Source organism: Chaetomium tenue, assembly GCF_020726465.1.
Source record: "Chaetomium tenue strain MPI-SDFR-AT-0079 chromosome Unknown F5144scaffold_6, whole genome shotgun sequence".
NCBI classification, from domain to species: Eukaryota; Fungi; Ascomycota; class Sordariomycetes; order Sordariales; family Chaetomiaceae; genus Chaetomium; species Chaetomium tenue.
The window spans coordinates 3175425-3192395 of NW_027117334.1; the positions used below are offsets into that span (position 1 = coordinate 3175425).

Here is a 16971-nt window from a genome sequence, read left to right on the forward strand (position 1 = left end):
AACCGCTCAATCCTCCGTCCGCCGTCTCCTCTCCTCCCCGACGCCGCCCTTCCCATCCCGAAAAACCACCACCCCTCGCCATGCGATACCAAGCCTCCTCCGATGCCCCCGATGCCCATGTCCCACGCCCATGTCCCATGCCACGCCATGCAAAACGACAAAAAAGTGCCTCCCCCCAAACCGGGTGGGTGCAGTAGGTATAAACCCGCGTGAGAAAAAAACGAAGTGTATGTGTAAGTGTGTAACGACTGTAAAAGCGCGCGACGCCATGCAAATGCCCCTGGTATCTATCTATCCATTCCATCCCATCAAGCGAACGAGAGAAGGGGTATAATTCCATTTGCCGATCCGTTTCCGTCCGTTTCCGATTCCGTTGGTGATACTGAACCAAGCGAAAAGGCTGGTTCGGTGAAAGGTGGTGAGACTCCTGGGAGCCTCCTGGGAGCCTCTTGGGAGAGGGGAGGAGTTCCGGTCGGCTGACGAGCTGAGCAGGTCATTCTAGACGGAAAAGGGTGGGCGGGTTGTTGTGGTTTGGAAGGGTGCTTCTAGGATTTGGTTCATTCGAACCTCGACTCGACTCGACGGCGCATGCCCAGAGCCTGCCGCGCATGCAGCCAACCCAGCAAGACGAGACGAGCTCAGCAGTAGCAATAGCAGTGACCGACAGCAAGCCAGCTAGACAGCTCAGCGCCCGGCAAACGACTTGCCGCCCTCGCCCTCCTTCGCCGGGCCAAACCGAGCCTTAGTCCAGACGTCGTAGTGGTCATCACTCGGGGTCGTGGGGCTCAGGATGCCGGGGGTTGAGCTGCTGCTGCCGCAGAGGGTGTCGCCGCGGCTCATGGAGTCGAAGCTCGAGCTGCTGCCGAGCGTCCACTCGTCGCTATCGCCGGTGCCCGGGCGCCGCAGCAGCCCGAGGCCGTATCCGAGCCCGTGCTCCTCGTCGAGGGACCGGGGGCGGTCGCCGTGCTCGACATACTCGTATTCCCAGCGGGTCGACTTGTCGAGCTGCGGGCGCGGGAGGAATTTGGTGCGCGCGATGTAGTAGGCGACCGCGGCAAAGATGCCGCCGCCGACGAGGTCGATGGCGTAGTGGTGGTTGAGGTACATGGTGGACCACGAGATCCAGACGGCGTAGAAGATGAAGAAGGGCCGGAAGCGCGGGAAGCAGTACTGCATGAATAGCGCCTCGAGGATGGCGTCGGCGGCGTGGAGACTGGGGAAGGCACCGAAGGGCACGGGAGCGGTGGTGAAGCTCGTTGTGTACATGTCGACGCCAAACAGCTCGTCGATACGGCGCAGGCCCGCGGGGGACCCCTCCATGCCGTAATGCGCCGGCTCCAAGCCGTGGAGCTTCTCGTACCAGGGCGGTGTGCAGGGGAAGACGAGCTGGATGGTGACGCCGAGCATCGACATGTAGCCGAAGGCGCGGGCGAAGACCGGGGTGGTTCCCGGGGCGGCAAAGAGGAACATGAAGATGCTGCAGACCAGGGGCAGCGCAAAGTGGCCGAGGCCATAGGGTACCCAGGCGATGACATCGAGGACGGCGTGGGTGTGGGCCGAGAGGATGTTGGAAAGATTTGCGCCGTACATAACGTTTTCGAGCGCAGGGAGCACTTTCACCCAGATATGCGGCCGATATTCAGCACCGATAAATCTATGGATCCCAAGAGTCAGCAACCTGGAATCGGCTCCTGGCCCTCGAGAGTTCATGTGCGGAACGCCTAGGCTCGCTCCGAGCACACTCCGGGACACGACAAACTTACCGGCTCGCAAAGAAATAAAGCAGATACGTCCATATCGGCAATGATGGCAGAAAGAACTGCTGTGTAGCCGGCATCAGGAGCAGCAACCCGAGCACGACCAGCACCCCAGTCTTAATAAACGGCGCCGACGGTAGGATCGCCAGCGAAAAGAGAATAAACCCAAACGTCATGGGGTGTTGCAAGTCCCAAATAGTCCACCTCCTCGAGCGCAACGCCCTTACCGACTTCAACACATCAAACGACCTCTGCAGTTTTGTGATGTCATCGGGCTGGTTATGGCTTTTGGATCCTCGTAGTTGCAGGCGCAACTTCCGGGTGGAGCGGTACTTGTGTGGTATCGGGTTTAGCTGGGCTAATGTGCCGGGCCATCTTAGGGGCAACAGTTTCGGCTTCATCGCTGGTGCCTGGGTGATCATGGCGGGGAATTCTTGAACGCCCTCCATGGTGGTGGACGACATCGAGAAGAGAGAAAAGAGGATCGATTATAGGTAAGTAAAGAGCTCCTTGTTTCTGCGGAGAACCCCAAACACCGTCCTCCGGAAGGCAAGAGTGTGGCTTTTCCGTTTCGGAGGTAAGGTAAGGGAGAAGGGAGAGGAGGATGGCGAGAATCGAGGGATGTCGGAGTTCGCTCGTTATTGTCGCTGCATAGGGATGCTTCGAATTACGGGCTTCTACTAGTGGCTAGGCCAGCTACCCGGGTCGCCCAAGGGAGGGGATCGGCGTTGACAGGTTCGAGGAGAAGGGGGATGAACGGGTTGGCGGCGGCGGCGGTGGTGGTTGGGAGAGAGAGAGAGAGGCACAAAAGGTCATGACGGTGTACTGCGGGCGGCGGACGGGATGGGGGGTGCGCGGGCGGGCGGGTGTCGGCTTTCATATGCAGCGAGGCGCTAAGAAAAGCGAGCAGAGAGAATGGCAAAGACTGGGCCACCGAAACGCCAAGGCCCCCCAATGTCGGTGCAAGTCTTGGGAATGCCCGCCTGCTAGGTGCGCGGGAATCATGGCTTGTCCGAGCCAACCGGAAGGTGGGGCTTGCATTTCAAAGACTTGGAATCCCATCGTTGCTGCTTGCGGCAGGCCACGGAGCCACGGAAAGCAGATTCTCGGAATATTACTAAGCTCGCCGTTTCCATCGCTATGGCTGCCTTGACATCCGTTTTATGATTCATGTGCATGTGCTACACATGATGAAAACGAAACTGTCGTACACGACACGAGCACTCTCGTGGAATCTGGGGGCTCGCCAGCAACGTTCCGCCACCTCATCCATCAGTCCCATCGCAGAAGGAAAAATACCGATTCAACTTACCAAAGCTGATTGAGATCTCCTGGCGAATTACATACGCGGAACGGTGCGGAGCCTTTCCACTCGCGGACTCTCGGCATTGCGAGGTCTCAATCTTTGTCGCGTGACGTGTAGGGGTACCGCTGGCCTCTCATGGGGCTCTCATCCGTTGCGAGGACATGGAATGTGTCTTCTGCCAGCGCCACGAGCTAAAAGCGGAACATGCTGGACGGGGTTTGGAAATGGCCGGTCTACAAATCCACCCAACTCACGGCGGGATCACTCGGCTCTTGACGAAATCCGGCCGCCCCGTTTCCTGTGCAGCTTTTTTCAAACCCGGAGTTTAGGTACCGTTACCTTGAACCCAAGACAAACCGCCGCCAAGCCCTACAGGACGCTCGCCCAGGATGGCGCACGGAAAGCCCCTGCTTGCCTCCCCGCCCTCCAGTCAGTCCATGGCGTCAACGGCAGACCGCCCGCCAATCCAATCATGGGTTTCACACAAATGCTCCCGATCCGTGCTATCCGAGAGGCCTGTGCTCGGGTCCCTCGCATCGTGACCTGAGTGGCTGGATTCAGTGTCACCAGCCCTGTTCGAGCTTTTGATGAAATGGCGGTTGTTCGTTTCTCAAGAATGCCCAACCACTGCGGTCAAATGCCGTGGGATTGAGATGGGATGGTGAAATCTCCCGTACCAAGGACGAAATGCGACTGCGGTTTCCGCGTATTACGACGTAACTACTCGGCCGCGTGGAAAAGAGGTCCGCTGAATGGGCGGGCGCCACTGCTGTGCCATGTTGTAAGACACGGTTTGCGAGCTTGACGCCCAGTCTGGAATGCGGTGTTGGCATCAAGCGAGCTCTGCCATTGTTGTCGTCGTTGCCTCTTCCGAGGATTGGGCCAGTCTCCGGTTGGGGTCGCCTAGCACAGTTTTTGCAACGGCGATCCGGCTAGTTCTGCGAATGATCGACCGGGGGATCGAATTCGATAAACGCCGAAAACGCCGTGACAATGGGACTATCGTGTAAGTTCCTCAGCAGGTGTGTCAGCACACAGCCAGAGCGCACCATACTGCCACTCCGAGCGAAGCTATCTCGACAATTGAAACCCCCCATGGTCTGTGGTGTGATGGCTGAGGGGGGGTACATAAATCCTTCCGTTACCCTATTTAGATAAAGGATTGCAACCTCTTAGCTATCCCTACTCAGTAAAGTTCCTGAAGCACGTCGGCTATTCTAGTGGGGTGGTATCAAACCCCCTTGGTTCCAGCAGGCGCGTGTCGTGGTCAGTGTCGTGTGTCCTGTTGAGTCTGGGCCCAACCGCTCGCAGGAAACATGCCAGTGATCGTCCGCTGATCACAGACGGTTGAACTTGATCCGCAGGGGCCAATCGACACCTTTCCCAACGTTGAACCAGAACTCACACACAAAAAAAGCCCACGACTCTAATAAGGACAGCACATGATTGATGTTTTGTTAGCTCCAAAAGCCGCCCAATCAGCCAGGCAAAGGGGCATCCGCTATGGCAGCGGGTCCATAAAGCCAAGATGCTTGGTAACTGCCCGTTCCTGGTGGATTCAAGCAGATCCAGCGGATTGTTGAGGCCCAATTCTCGCCAACCATTGGGAACCCCGAAATCCGAAAACTCTGTCTTTTATTAACAGCTTCCTTTTTTTTCGCTTGTTTTAGTCATGGATTGTTCCCTTGTTCCCTCGCCCCATGCCAGGGTCCAGGTCCTCGGGAGTTTATTCTGCTGCTCGCATACTTCGTACAGTTCGTTCTTCTCGAACTGGAAGGTTCGGCTATGTAAGCTGGTAAGGCATGCAGAACCTCCGCTGATCTTGACATCCCATGAGTGGACGCACCCGAACGGCCATGCAGCCTCGTGCATCGCAGATCACGGGCTAGAAGTGACCTTCCTCCTCCTTCCTGACTCCTGACGGGAGTGACAAGTGACCACGGGTAATTCAATGCTCCGTCTGAAGGAACCCAAGCCTCGACTTGGCAGCAACCAACTGTCCAAAAGCCTCAAAAAAAAAAAATCCCAAGTAAATATTAACCAACTAGCGTCCCCGCCATCCTTATGCTGCGCGCGATTTGATCCTAAACGGGGGCCGTTGGTTCATCTCCGAGAGCGCCGTGTTTGCCGGGCGGCTGCCTCGCTTGCTCGCTTGCCTTCCCCCACAACAAAAGTGCGCAGCAGCGTCGGTCCTCGGGGCTTCAGTCGGGCGACGGGTCTTTGGGAACCCCGCCGAGAAAGTTGCCGCGTGGCGCTAGCCTTTGTCGGGCTAGACCGCCCATTCGGATCTTGCCGGGGCAGATCGGCCCACCGCCAATCGCTTTTCAGGGTCCGACGAAGTGCATGCATACGTGTGATACGGTGATACGGATGTTGGGGGTTTGGGTGTGATGTGATGGGCAAAGGCGGTGGAAGAAACAGATCTTCGGGCTTGCAGGTACTTGAAAGATGGTGTATTAGATGTGCCTAATCTGTACAGAATAGAACCAGGCTTCTCTTAGGTACTCTAAACTCCGTTACCGGTGATAAAGCAATGCGTCTGACACATGGTTGAAGTTCATTTCGGCCGAAGTTGTTGATCAGCACATCAGCACATCAGCACATCAGACCAAACAAAAGCCCGAGATGCCGTGCCCCCGTGCCTGGAAAAGCATAAGCTGACCACAACCGCATTGGGCGATAAGTTATCGAAGCCTGAAAGATGATGATGTATCGGGGGAAACTGTAGCAAGCAAGCAACGTATATCTAAGGCACAGTCGTCCTCGGGCTAGCCGTCAAACCAACATTACCCTGTCATCTCGCATACGGTATCTCAAACAGAATTCAGGCAGAAGAAAACGACAACAGGTTGTGTCTTCAAAAAAAAAAAAAATGAGAAAGAAGAAAAGAGAAAAAGGAAGAAAAAAGGATGACAGCTCCCCTCTAAGCAAGCCCAGACATCGTGATATATGGTTCCGAACAACGCGACGCAAGCACAAACAAAGAAACAGCATAAGAGAAGCCGAACCAACGTGGATTGTTTTCCTCCGGTATAAGTGTGCGCGACCAAAAAAGAAAGAGGAGGGAAGAAAAAAACCCAAGCGCGATTCCAGATCGTGACCCTCCCTCTCCTGCTCTCAAGATATCTCAAGTCAAAGAAACCGAAGCTCGCGGCGCCATCCCATTCATTCATCAACTCATCTCCCGCAACCAACTCCAGCTTCAACCCACAACCACCTCGTCTAACCAACCAAACCAAACCAAACATCACCCACTAAACCCAAGCCATATATATCCTCCCCCACACCGTTATAGCCCTCAAGCCCCCCCTCAAGACCGCCTCGCCACACCAACCCCATTCCACAACCCCTTACTCGTCTCCACCACCTTATTCGCCTCGCTCCCCGGCCTCAAACTAGGCGGCACCGCATACGCCGGCGGCAGGTGCGAGTGTGCGGGTGCCGGCGGGGGCGCGTCAGCCTCAGCAGCAGGAGGCGCGTCCTCCATGTTGACGTCGTCGCCGTCGCTGTTTCCGCTTCCGTTTGCGTTGCTGTCATTATGCCCATTCGCTCCCGTGTCGTTCCTTTGGCTCTGCGTGTCGTAGCCGCTGTCTTGGCTCTGGCTCTGCTGGTTTGGGGTTTGTTGGCCGGGGAATGTTTTGACCTCGCCGCTCGGGGGTTGGGGTGGGGCTTGGTTGCCGTTGCTGTTGCTGTTGCCGTTGGCGTTGGCGGCGGGGCTCCCGCGGGCGGGCTCGCGGCTGCGCACGCCATTCATGAAACCGCCGGCTTGACCCTCGCGCAGCTTGTTGATGGCGCGCACGGTGTCGATGGCGGCGTGCAGCGTGCGGCGGGCGTTGAAGTTCTTCTTGACCGTGGGCAGCAGGTTGGTGCCCTTGTCGGCGCCCTCGCCGCCGGCCGACACGAGCGCCCACCCGGCCACGAACGGGTGCTGCAGCGCCTCGTGCGCCGTCATGCGCTTCCCCGGGTCGATCGTCAAGCACTTCCGGATGAACTCCTTGGCGCTGTCCGACACCCCGCGCCAGTACTCGATCGGCGTGAAGCTGTAGTCCGCGTTGAGGATCGCCTGCATCTCTTCAAAGTCGGAATCCCGGTCGAACGGCGTGTAGCCGCACAGCAAGAAGTATGTGATTACCCCCAACGCCCACAGGTCGACCGGCTTGCCGTGGCCCGTCTTCTTAAAGATCTCGGGCGCCATGTAGCCGGGGGTACCGCAGGTGGTAGTGAGCACGTGGAACTGTTCCTCGTCCATGATCCGGCTGAGGCCAAAGTCGGCGATCAATAGGTCGGCGTTGTCTTCTGGGGTTCGGAAGAGTAGGTTCTCGGGTTTCAGGTCGCGGTGGACGATGCCGTGGTCGTGCAGGTAGGCGACGGCCGAAAGAACGGCGCGGATGAGATCGGCGGCGTCCGATTCGTAATACGAGCCCTTGCGGCAAATGCGGTCGAAGAGCTCGCCGCCGAGGGCGAGGTCGGTGACGAGATAGAGGTTGTTCATGGTCTCGAAGTAGTCGACGAGCGTGAGGATGTTCTGGTGGCCCATCGACACCTTCTTGAGCACGGCGATCTCATTTCGCACCTAGATATCGGCGGGATGATGGGTCAGACGGGTGGCAACCACCGAGTTCCAGTCAAGACAAGACATACCATGTGTTCCCTCCCCGCCATCAACCGCTTGTTAATCACCTTGGCCGCATAGTAGCGCCCAGTGTCGATATGGATACACTCCTTGACCACCGAGTAGGACCCCGCTCCAAGCACCTTTCCAACCTTGTACCTACAAGGCTGGACTTGCGGCTGCTGGCGGTCACCCGGTGCCTGCGCTGCTACCGTACTCATGGTGGTAATGCGATGCCTCGCTCAAACCCGACGGTTGCTGTCGCGTAGCGCAAGATCGCGTGTCTCGAGTCGCGGTCGGTAGATGGGTCGACGATCTGTGCCGTAGAGAGGTGCGGGGTACGATGTCGCCTGGGTAGTAAGTTGATGATCGAACCGAGAGATATCAAGGTGCTCTCGTAGCCCTTAAAACAAAAGCGCTTGGGGGAAGAAGCAATGCAAGGGGGAGCGCGAAACGCTGTCGTCGGGTGCTTGACTAGGAACCCAGGTTTTAGAATTCGATGCAGGTCGAGGTTGAGCGGGGCCACGCTCCTCCGGGTTCAAGCAAGGTACTTCGAACGGTTACAAATTGAATTGGCAAAAGCTCTTAGGTAAGTTACTGTCAGGCGCGTGACAGGTCATAGAGCAGCAAAGTCGCAAGATCACCATGAAGAGTCTACTAAGGCAGTTCCAGAAAGGATGAGAAAAACCAAACAGGGTCTTCCTCGTTAGGTCGTAGGTCGCATGGAATAGAGTTATTTCGGGGTTAATGATCAGCCGTTGCGCACCTTGATTTGCGACCTTCCGAGTCCTGCCCCTCGTTCTTGGAGCCAATCACGGACGAAACCCACTCATCGGTCCCAGAACTCAACGCCATCTATCCGCACAGTAAAACCGTCACCGAGAGCGAATCAGATGAGAAGCCTGCTCCAGGCTTGGGTATCTTTTTCGGCCAGCAGTAAAATAGCCCTATATCGTATTAACAACCCACGATCCCTCCTCACCTCTTCTTCTCCCGCTTTGCCTTCTTGGATTTCGAGTGCCCCCTATCGCCGCCCTTTTCCTCATGCCCATCCGCTTCCTCAGCCTTGCGTTTTACCTTCGTCTTGACGCTGACCAGCGGGTTGCCTTTACCGCTCTTGGTCGCCTTCTGCACCTGCTTCTCCGCGTCCTCCCACGCCGACTTGTCACCTCCGATCTCATACCTAGTTCCTATTAGCACCCATATACACAACTAGGCGGCCTGGTAGCGGGCTTCTTACTGGTCCAGCGGGAGTGAGTCGATCAGCTCCCTCTGCTTCGCCCGAAGCTCGCTCATCGCCTCGTCGCCCCCCTCCTCAAGCTCGTCCTCTAGGCTGGCCTCGATAGGCGCGTACTTGTTGTCGACCACCTCATCGTCATGCATACCGGCTGCGTTCTCCCGGCTTACACCAACCTTGCTCGGGTCCGGCATCTCGGCCGCGATGGCCCCGGTAACCAGCGAGCTAAAGTATGTTGAGATCTTTCGCATCATCTTGATAAACATAGCCATAAGCTGCTGCATTGTGATCGACATCTGTTGAGAAACAACCTCAAGGTCCTTCCTTTGGATGCCAATACCCAGCAAGACCGCCCGTTGCAACTCAGTGAGTTTCCCGTTCAGCTGCAGGCGGCCGCTGAAATACAGCTGCGCAATCGTCGGCATGAGATCCAACACGACGTGGTAGTCGAGCAGCCCATTGGCATACGACTCGAGACGCTTATGGTCGAACGGCGTTAGTAACCCATCTAGGTCAGCCTTGCTGAGCGCAACCGACGCCGTGGATGGGTCCAAGCGAGCGCCCGTGTTCGCCGATACCTCGACGGCCAACGCGAAGCCGGGGTCGAATTCGCGGAATTTGAATGAGAGGAGAGATAGGAAGCGGCGGTGAAAGTCGTTGGCGAACGCACCGAGCCAGCTCGGGTCATTCCCGTCTTGGAGCGGCCGGATCATAACACACGTGTGTTCGCCCGTCAGTTCGTTTGCGGTTTGCCTCTGTTCCCTGGTTAGTATCCTGTATCGTCGCCGGCCATTCTAGAGCACCTACCAGGTAGACTGGGGCGAACGCGGCCCGTTTCCAAAACCTGTGCAGCTGACTGGTCAACCCGTAGCTAACACCCACATAATCGAGCCTTTCGGGCCGGCGCTCGGCTAGCTTGGCGAAAAGCGGTGGCAGCTCGCTCATGTCCCGGACTTTGATGTCGTCAAAAAGGCTGGCCTCTGCAAGTTCGGCATCTGTGACTCGAGGGATGGATTGCTGCAAAGCTTTGCTTCCATTCTCCGAGAGGTCGGCAAATTTGCCTTCGTAGTACTCGATCAGGAGTTGAAGCGCCTTCGAGCCGTACCCCATTGACATATACTCGGGGTTCGTCGCGATTCGGACGACCCGAGCACCTGATAGGGAAGCAAACTCGTCGTCCTGGAACTGTTGGCTGATCAGCCACGGGATCAGATCACCAGCGGGTTGCTGGCCTCTGCCCAGGCTGTTTAGGATACTCTGCTTGCTGATCTTGCCTTCCAACGACACCTGGATCACGCATAGAGGCTCCGGCAGGCGGCCCTCGACAATGGGGCCGGTAAGGACAAACAGCTCGTGCGCCGGCGCATCACTCAAGAGCTGCAGGTCATTCGGGGAGTTCTTGTAGTGGCTTGCAACGTAGAGCGCGACCATCTGCTGCAAGAACTTCTCCGAGACCGGGTGGAAGGAGAACAGCGTATCGCGGTTGACATGCAGCAGCTCACACTGCGAAGGGTCCGGGCATCCCTGGGTGTTGAGTTTCGACTTGGGCAGTGTCGCGTCCAAGCACAGAAGTGTGTTCAGCCACTTCTCCACTTTATCCCCTTGGGCATAACGGATGGGTTCGGAGAGAGTGATCTCCTTGAGCGACCGTCCGCCCACCGCGACGGTCTCCTTGGTGGCCCGCCCGCTCGACCTATCGACTTCAACCGCGCCGCCGCTGTTTGGATTGGCGCCCGCCCGAGATTGCTCCCTCAGCTGCTTGATTAGTTTCAACGAGAGTGAGCGGCCGGTGCCTTCGTAACCGCTGATTGTCGAAGCCATGAAGACCAGATACGGACCCATCAGATTCTTCACCAGAGGCAAGGGGATAGCCGCCGCTTCGTCAATGACCACAAGCTCGGCTTGTCCCAAAACATGGCTGTCCTGAGGGCGTATGTACTGAATGGTCTGCCGATGGTTCCTGTGGATGTTGACCCGGACAATCGCCTTGTTAAAATCGGGATTTGTAGACTGAATAATGGAGTAATCAGCATGGTCCTTGTAGTCGAGTGCGTCGAAGCCCTTGAAGACAAACTCGAACAGCGTCTTCAAGTTTTCTGGCGATGGCGAAGTGATGAAGATGTTGCTGTATCCGTACGCGACAGCAGCTGCGATGGCAACACCCATGGCTGCTGATTTGCCACGACCACGCGCTGCGGTTAAGGTGACGGTGTTCCGCAGCGTCTTCTCCGCGATGGCATCCACAAACGTAAGCAAGGCCTTCGCTTGATCGGTTGTGCGGGCCAGCTTGACGAGATACCCTATCGGCTGAGTGTCTCGGAGAGATTCTTTCATCTTTTCCAACTCCTGCGTTGCCGCACTCTTCGGTTCATCCTCGTCTGGTGGCGGGAGAGGCTTCACGCCCTTTCCCCCTGATATCGGCAAAACGTTGAGCTCGTCATCGATGACGAGACAGGATTCGCAACCCCCAAGCGATAGAATAAAGCGCTCGTTAAATCTCGCAACGACGTCGTCGTGCGCTTCGGTCCGGTACCTCGAGTGTACGTCCATAGAAAGGGAATACAGCTGCTTCAGACTGTTCATGCCCTTCAGCAACAGTACGACCAAGCCTCCACCCTCGACGGTTTCGATGGTTCGGGCAAGGATATTGGGCGTCATAGCCTCGAAGTCTTGTAGAATGCACTGCCGCTTATGTCAGCTTTCCCGCCTGGTCTTCTCTTCTGACCGTGGTGGCAGGCTCCAACTCACCATGCCATATGTGTTTCCCAAGATTTTGTCGGTCTCCTTGTAGTAGACATAGCGAATGTCATGGAGCGAGATGAAAAGCTCGAAGGGGTCCTCGGAATTGGCCTCGCGCGTGCCTCGCTTGATCTCCTTCTTGATCTTGTTTTCGCGCTTCTTCCGGTGACTTGTGAAGCCGAGAAGCTTGTTCTTGTACGCCCAGAGAACCGACTTGTTTTGCCTCACGTCCATGCTCGACATGATGTAGTATAAATGCACAATGGCTTCCTTCGAGCGGTCGCCGACCACGACGAAGAAGCTGCGCTTCTTCTCTTGGAGGCCATTGCGGATGAGGGTGGGGATCCGTGAATCTCTGCAATGCGTGAGACGTTAGCATGCAGTCCCAACTTGATATCGGATGCTTGATATGGCGTTATTACACTGTTTTTTGAGTCGACATGATCGCGGCTGTTGGCAGATCCGAACTGAGAACGGTCACGATAGAGGGGCCCAAAATTTACAGGTCGCAGAGGTGCGACAGCTCAATTATTTTTATTCTGCCGGGCGGTATGGCTTCCTAGATCCACTTTTGGTACCACCCGCTGCAGCTCCCAGGCACTAACAAGATCCTTGTCACTTGCAGCAGCACCGAAAGCCACATGGATGCTGCCCCGGTTTTAGCTCAGTCCAGAGTGCCTCTGCGGGACGACTTCTTCGAGCTCTGTAGTTTCTTTGACTTCATTCGAGCCTCATTGGCGCCCTTCTTTCTGATTTTATTGTCAATATGAGCTATAATCAGGCAACTCACAATACAGCAACCCTCACTCACAGTGCTGCGTATTTCTTGGCCTTCTCTGGCCTTGTTTCGCCGGGCACTGTTCTCCGATACAGGCCCTGGATCTCTTCAAAGAGCTTTTGGTGGTTCTCGTCTGCATTTGCACTGCGGCTTCTCTGTGTCTGAGCCTGTATTGTGAGGCAGTCATTTCGACGAGAGTAATATTTTAGGTCTCGGACACCGGAGTGCAGCAGCTTGGGGAGAACCCCTAACAGCTGGGTGACGGGCCATGTGGTTGTGGCCTTAGATTCGGTCCTGAAGATGCCAATGTGTCAATGTGCTATTAATAATAGCCAGAAGATGATGATGTCACAAACTTGTTCACATGCTGCCCTCCAGGGCCGCTGGACCGTGAGAAGGATGTGTTGCCTTCGGGCAAACTCATAGGCTGGAAGGACTGGTGCCATTTCCTTGCCTCAGCCAATTCATCTTGATCGAAAGATGCCTCGAAAGCTTGGTGTCTCACAGACCGTCGGAAAGCTAGTCCGGCTGCAGGCCATATGCTCCATGGCCATCTACTCACCAGTAGAATGGATGCACTGAGGGCATGGTGATTTTTCATTTTGTCATTTTTGTGAATTGAGGTCTGCGAAACTCAAGTGATAAATCCCATACCATGCATGAGACTCGGACCAGTAACAAGAACCCGCCGAGGAACAAACAGCCAAGCAAACACGCACATTGTTCACCGACACGCTAAGCCTAATTTAGCAAGTAACCGAGTCTTGTCGCGGGGCATTCGCAAGCCGCCTTCCATGTGGGGAACGAGAATTTTCGTCAGTTGAGCAGACAGCCTTGCAATGGATCCCCACATGGCTCTCTTGCTCATGCCTGGGCTTGGGCGTGTCATGGCGGCTTCCTGTCGGCATTTCCAGAACTGCGGTCCTCCAAGTTCTCACAGCCCAAAATTTGACCACCTCTTTCCCACTTCCATTCCACCCACAACATACACTGCACATACGCGACACACACACACACACACTCCGAGAATTCGTTCTCCAAATCGACAGGTTTGCACGCAATAACCCTGCCTCAAATCCATCGTCGCCTTGTGGCCTTGCCTGTTTCTCTCCACAACTGACTTATTTCAATCGCCAAATCTTATTTCTCCTAACCTCCACTGTTTGTTTCCTTTGCCCCTCCCGCAATCAACCTCGAGAGACTTCCTCATCACAAAACAACCTACCTACCCAAGGCCAGCGCCACAACTCCCGTTGTTTTCTCTCCCGCCTGCCTTCCCGGAAGCCCGAGTTCAATGTGAATCACGCCCAATTGCCTGACTGCTGCTGATCTCGGCCCATCATCGACTGCACACCCCCAAGGTGGATCGACTTCTATTCTCAACACAAGAACCTAGCGGTCTTCAACACAGCTGTGCTTGATGTCAAATCCGTCCCCAGAAATCGTGGCTATCGCCAGCCCGAGCCCCCTTTCTCCAGTCCCCGTGCCCACCCAGAACGCCGCCCAGAACACGGCGGTTCCAAGGCTCGAGGACCACGCAGCGATTGTCAGCGAATCGGCTCATCCCGAGATGTCGCTACCTGCTGCTCCTAATCCCGTCACAATGGACCCAACCGCGGCGCCCAGCGGATTTTCCGACACAATAGTAGTGGGCGGAGATTACTCGGGCGAGTCTCACGACGAGTCCGACGAGAGTATCGACTACGGCGAGGGCGAGGAGGGGCAAAAACAGGGGGGAGAGGAACCAGATACGGCCAACGATGACTATGCCAGAACATTTGATTCGCCAGCAGCTCATGAGGATCAAGATGGGGGTGAGGAGGCTCAGCCAGATGTATCAATGGCCTCGATATCCATGAATAGTGCGTCCACGCCTGACCCTGCAGCTGTCCCTTCTGATCGCCCTCCCACCCCTCCGCCGGCCTTGCCCCACACCAACGGTGAGGTTCAAGCTCCAGAGACTGCCCTGCCGTTCGAGCAAACCAACGGCTCCGACCATCCCCCCGAGCTCCCGCCTGCCGCGGCGAGCACTATCCCATCATCCGCGGCGCCTGCCGCAACCTCTGCCACCGAACCTGCTGAGTCGCAAACCCCAGCTACCCCAGCCTCCAATGGGGCTCCCGCTACCGCCGCCCCGGCGGCTCCTGCGTCGGCAAATGAAGATGATGCCTCTGTTGACATCCAAAAGCTGGTAGACGACATCACTGCTAGAGCCGCCGCCACAGGCTCGCCCTCTAACCCTCCAGTGCAAACCAGCCCCGTCACCTCTCAAGCCCCTCCGGTTTCCTTGCCCACCTCTCATCCCCCTTCCCTCCCTCCCAAGCCTTCTCTCCCCAATCCACCCGCCGGCTTGCCCGCCATCCCACCGGCGCACTACTCGTTCCAACCCCGGGGCCACAATGCACCCGCTACCCCGGCAGTTCCGATGTCCCTCACCAGCTCCGTCACATCGCATAGTGCGTACGCTGCAAATGAAGGTCTCGCTTCCTTGCCCGCGCCACCGCCGGGCGTTTTCAGCGCGACATCTCATTCCCATGTCCATCACATGCCCCATGCCGGAGATCCTTCCGGGAATTACCATGGCTCGTCCACCAAACAGCTCTGGGAGCAGTTCCAGGCCGATGAGAAACGATACACATCAGAGGCCAAGTGGGAAAGATTCCCGGAGGGCTCTCGCATTTTTATTGGTGAGTTTGTTTCAGTGCCCTACTTTACAATCATGAGCTCATAGTGGCGATGTAGGCAACCTGTCTAGCGAACGAGTTTCGAAACGCGAAGTATTCGACGTATTCCACCGGTTCGGCAGACTAGCGCAGATTTCCCTTAAGAGCGCCTATGGTTTCGTCCAATACCACACCATCGCTGAAGGCAATGCCGCCATGCAAGGAGCCCAGGGCATCGAGCTCGGTGGCCGGAAGATCCGTGAGTAGTTCCCTGCCCGTCGTCTTTCGTCGCCGTCTAACCAATCCCTAGATCTCGAGATCTCACGCGCGCAAAAGAAGAAGGACGACCGAGATAGGTCTCCGGACCGCCGAGGCCCGCGGGGCTCTCAAGCGAACGAGCGGTTCGATAACGGCGATCGTAGTTGGAAACGAGACGACTACCGGCCGGTGCGTTCTCCCTCCCCGCGCCGGAATGACCCCCGCGGCAGCCGAGACGGTCACTATCCCCGAGACCGTGGATTCGACAGCCACCAACGCCGCCGATCTCGTTCGCCCGCGCGCTTCAGCCGCTACGGTGGTGACGACTCATACCGGCGTCGGAGCCCCAGCCCGCACCGCAGAGCCCCCTCCGACGGCGACCGGTTCGACTTGCCTCGCCGGTTTGGAGCCGATGTTCCCGACGTGCAGATCCTCCTCCTCCAAGAGGTCTCGAGAGAGTTCGTCGGCTGGGTCCAGGGAGCCTTCCATAACAAGGGTCTGAAGACCGATGTCATGTATCTGAATCCTCGATTCCCTCGGGAGACGGTGCTGCAGCGCCAAGTTGTCGAAGGGGTGTATGCCATCGTTGATCTTGATTACGGCGCGCAAACCAAGGGCAAGATCCCCGTCCAGGTATTCATCCGATCTGGCGGCAGCAGCGTCCGCTTCGAATTGTACCAGGACGTGGATCCCCCAATCGCGGCCGAGCTCGTCTCGAGGGAGAAATCCCAGTCAGCGACGCACCTCGCGCAACCCCAGGCATCTTACGCGCCTAGTCACTATACTCATCCCCCTCACCAGCCGCAGGCGCCGCCTGCCGGGTACCCCTACCAGGCCTACCCTCAACAGGCCGCCCTCCCTGCACAACCGCAGCCTGGCCCTTCTGGTGCCGACCTCGCAAGCATGGTCGGCGGGCTCGACAACTCGGCTCTCCAGGCCCTTTTAGCGTCGCTTCAGAGCCCTCAAGCGGGCGCAACCCAGACGTACCCCGGCGTCCCGGTGGCCAGCGCACCGCAGGCCGCCCAGATCGACATGAATGCCCTTCTAGGCAATCTCCGGAATGCCGCGGCAGCGCAGCCTGCGTCGCCGACCTACGGGGCCGCCCCCACTTATGGTGTGTCCGTGGGCGCTGCTCCCAACGGTTACGGCGGCATGGATCCGGCGCAGCAGGTCCAGACGATTATGGATCAGCTGAAGCGTGCTGCCCACTAATACCAAGTCGGGTTGAGTCGCAGCAGTGATACGGGGAGGTGTATAGGTAATAAGGGGAGATACGTGCTGGCGGGTTTTGGGCAGTTGGAACGCTCGGGACGGGCAGTTTCGCGGTCGCTGTACAACGATCAGTCCTGTACCATCATGGTGCTCAAAGGCGCAGGTTTCAAGGAAGCAGATCCGCGGTGTTTATTCGACGGGTCCCAGTAGAAGGCGAGGCCGCTGCCTAGGGCGAGGTCAAGGAGGAGCCCGACGAGGAGCACGTCACCTAGGACTAGTACCTCGTCCAGCAGGCCGAGAAGGCTGCTCGAGGCCGAGCTTCGGGTCCCCCAACCCAAGGAGGATTCGTCATGCATATTTGGAAGTTTCTCGATACCAGGCCACGCGGCCTCGTACTTAGCGATGATAT

At 57.0% G+C, this 16971-nt stretch overlaps 6 protein-coding genes across 6 annotated transcripts; 1 reads left to right on the forward strand and 5 right to left on the reverse strand.

The window, feature by feature from the left end:
• Positions 1 to 509: 509 nt before the first annotated feature.
• Positions 510 to 2396, reverse strand: F5144DRAFT_365812 (uncharacterized protein). Its single transcript, XM_066784435.1, has 2 exons — positions 1764 to 2396; positions 510 to 1654 (listed from the first exon to the last, which is right to left on the reverse strand). Exons 1-2 carry the CDS (start codon positions 2219 to 2221, stop codon positions 685 to 687), a joined length of 1428 nt encoding a protein of 475 aa, XP_066640297.1. The 5' UTR covers positions 2222 to 2396; the 3' UTR covers positions 510 to 684.
• A 3191-nt stretch (positions 2397 to 5587) lies between these two features.
• Positions 5588 to 6428, reverse strand: F5144DRAFT_365807 (uncharacterized protein). Its single transcript, XM_066784434.1, has 2 exons — positions 6003 to 6428; positions 5588 to 5825 (listed from the first exon to the last, which is right to left on the reverse strand). The coding sequence occupies exons 1-2, from the start codon at positions 6309 to 6311 to the stop codon at positions 5748 to 5750; spliced, it is 387 nt and encodes a 128-aa protein (XP_066640298.1). The 5' UTR covers positions 6312 to 6428; the 3' UTR covers positions 5588 to 5747.
• Positions 6374 to 7896, reverse strand: F5144DRAFT_497101 (kinase-like domain-containing protein; the record flags this gene model as incomplete). The annotated part of the gene is made up of 2 exons (XM_066786186.1): positions 6374 to 7636; positions 7705 to 7896. The coding sequence occupies 2 exons, from the start codon at positions 7894 to 7896 to the stop codon at positions 6374 to 6376; spliced, it is 1455 nt and encodes a 484-aa protein (XP_066640299.1).
• A 547-nt stretch (positions 7897 to 8443) lies between these two features.
• Positions 8444 to 12140, reverse strand: F5144DRAFT_365805 (GNAT acetyltransferase 2-domain-containing protein). The gene is made up of 5 exons (XM_066784433.1): positions 12074 to 12140; positions 11661 to 12006; positions 9720 to 11594; positions 8916 to 9667; positions 8444 to 8858 (listed from the first exon to the last, which is right to left on the reverse strand). The coding sequence occupies exons 1-5, from the start codon at positions 12091 to 12093 to the stop codon at positions 8654 to 8656; spliced, it is 3198 nt and encodes a 1065-aa protein (XP_066640300.1). The 5' UTR covers positions 12094 to 12140; the 3' UTR covers positions 8444 to 8653.
• A 26-nt stretch (positions 12141 to 12166) lies between these two features.
• Positions 12167 to 13088, reverse strand: F5144DRAFT_583653 (uncharacterized protein). The gene is made up of 3 exons (XM_066789567.1): positions 12786 to 13088; positions 12463 to 12723; positions 12167 to 12400 (listed from the first exon to the last, which is right to left on the reverse strand). Exons 1-3 carry the CDS (start codon positions 13028 to 13030, stop codon positions 12316 to 12318), a joined length of 591 nt encoding a protein of 196 aa, XP_066640301.1. The 5' UTR covers positions 13031 to 13088; the 3' UTR covers positions 12167 to 12315.
• Positions 13089 to 13849: 761 nt separating this feature from the next.
• F5144DRAFT_551086 (uncharacterized protein) lies at positions 13850 to 16562 on the forward strand (the record flags this gene model as incomplete). The annotated part of the gene is made up of 3 exons (XM_066787676.1): positions 13850 to 15116; positions 15154 to 15351; positions 15403 to 16562. 3 exons carry the CDS (start codon positions 13850 to 13852, stop codon positions 16560 to 16562), a joined length of 2625 nt encoding a protein of 874 aa, XP_066640302.1.
• Positions 16563 to 16971: the final 409 nt, after the last annotated feature.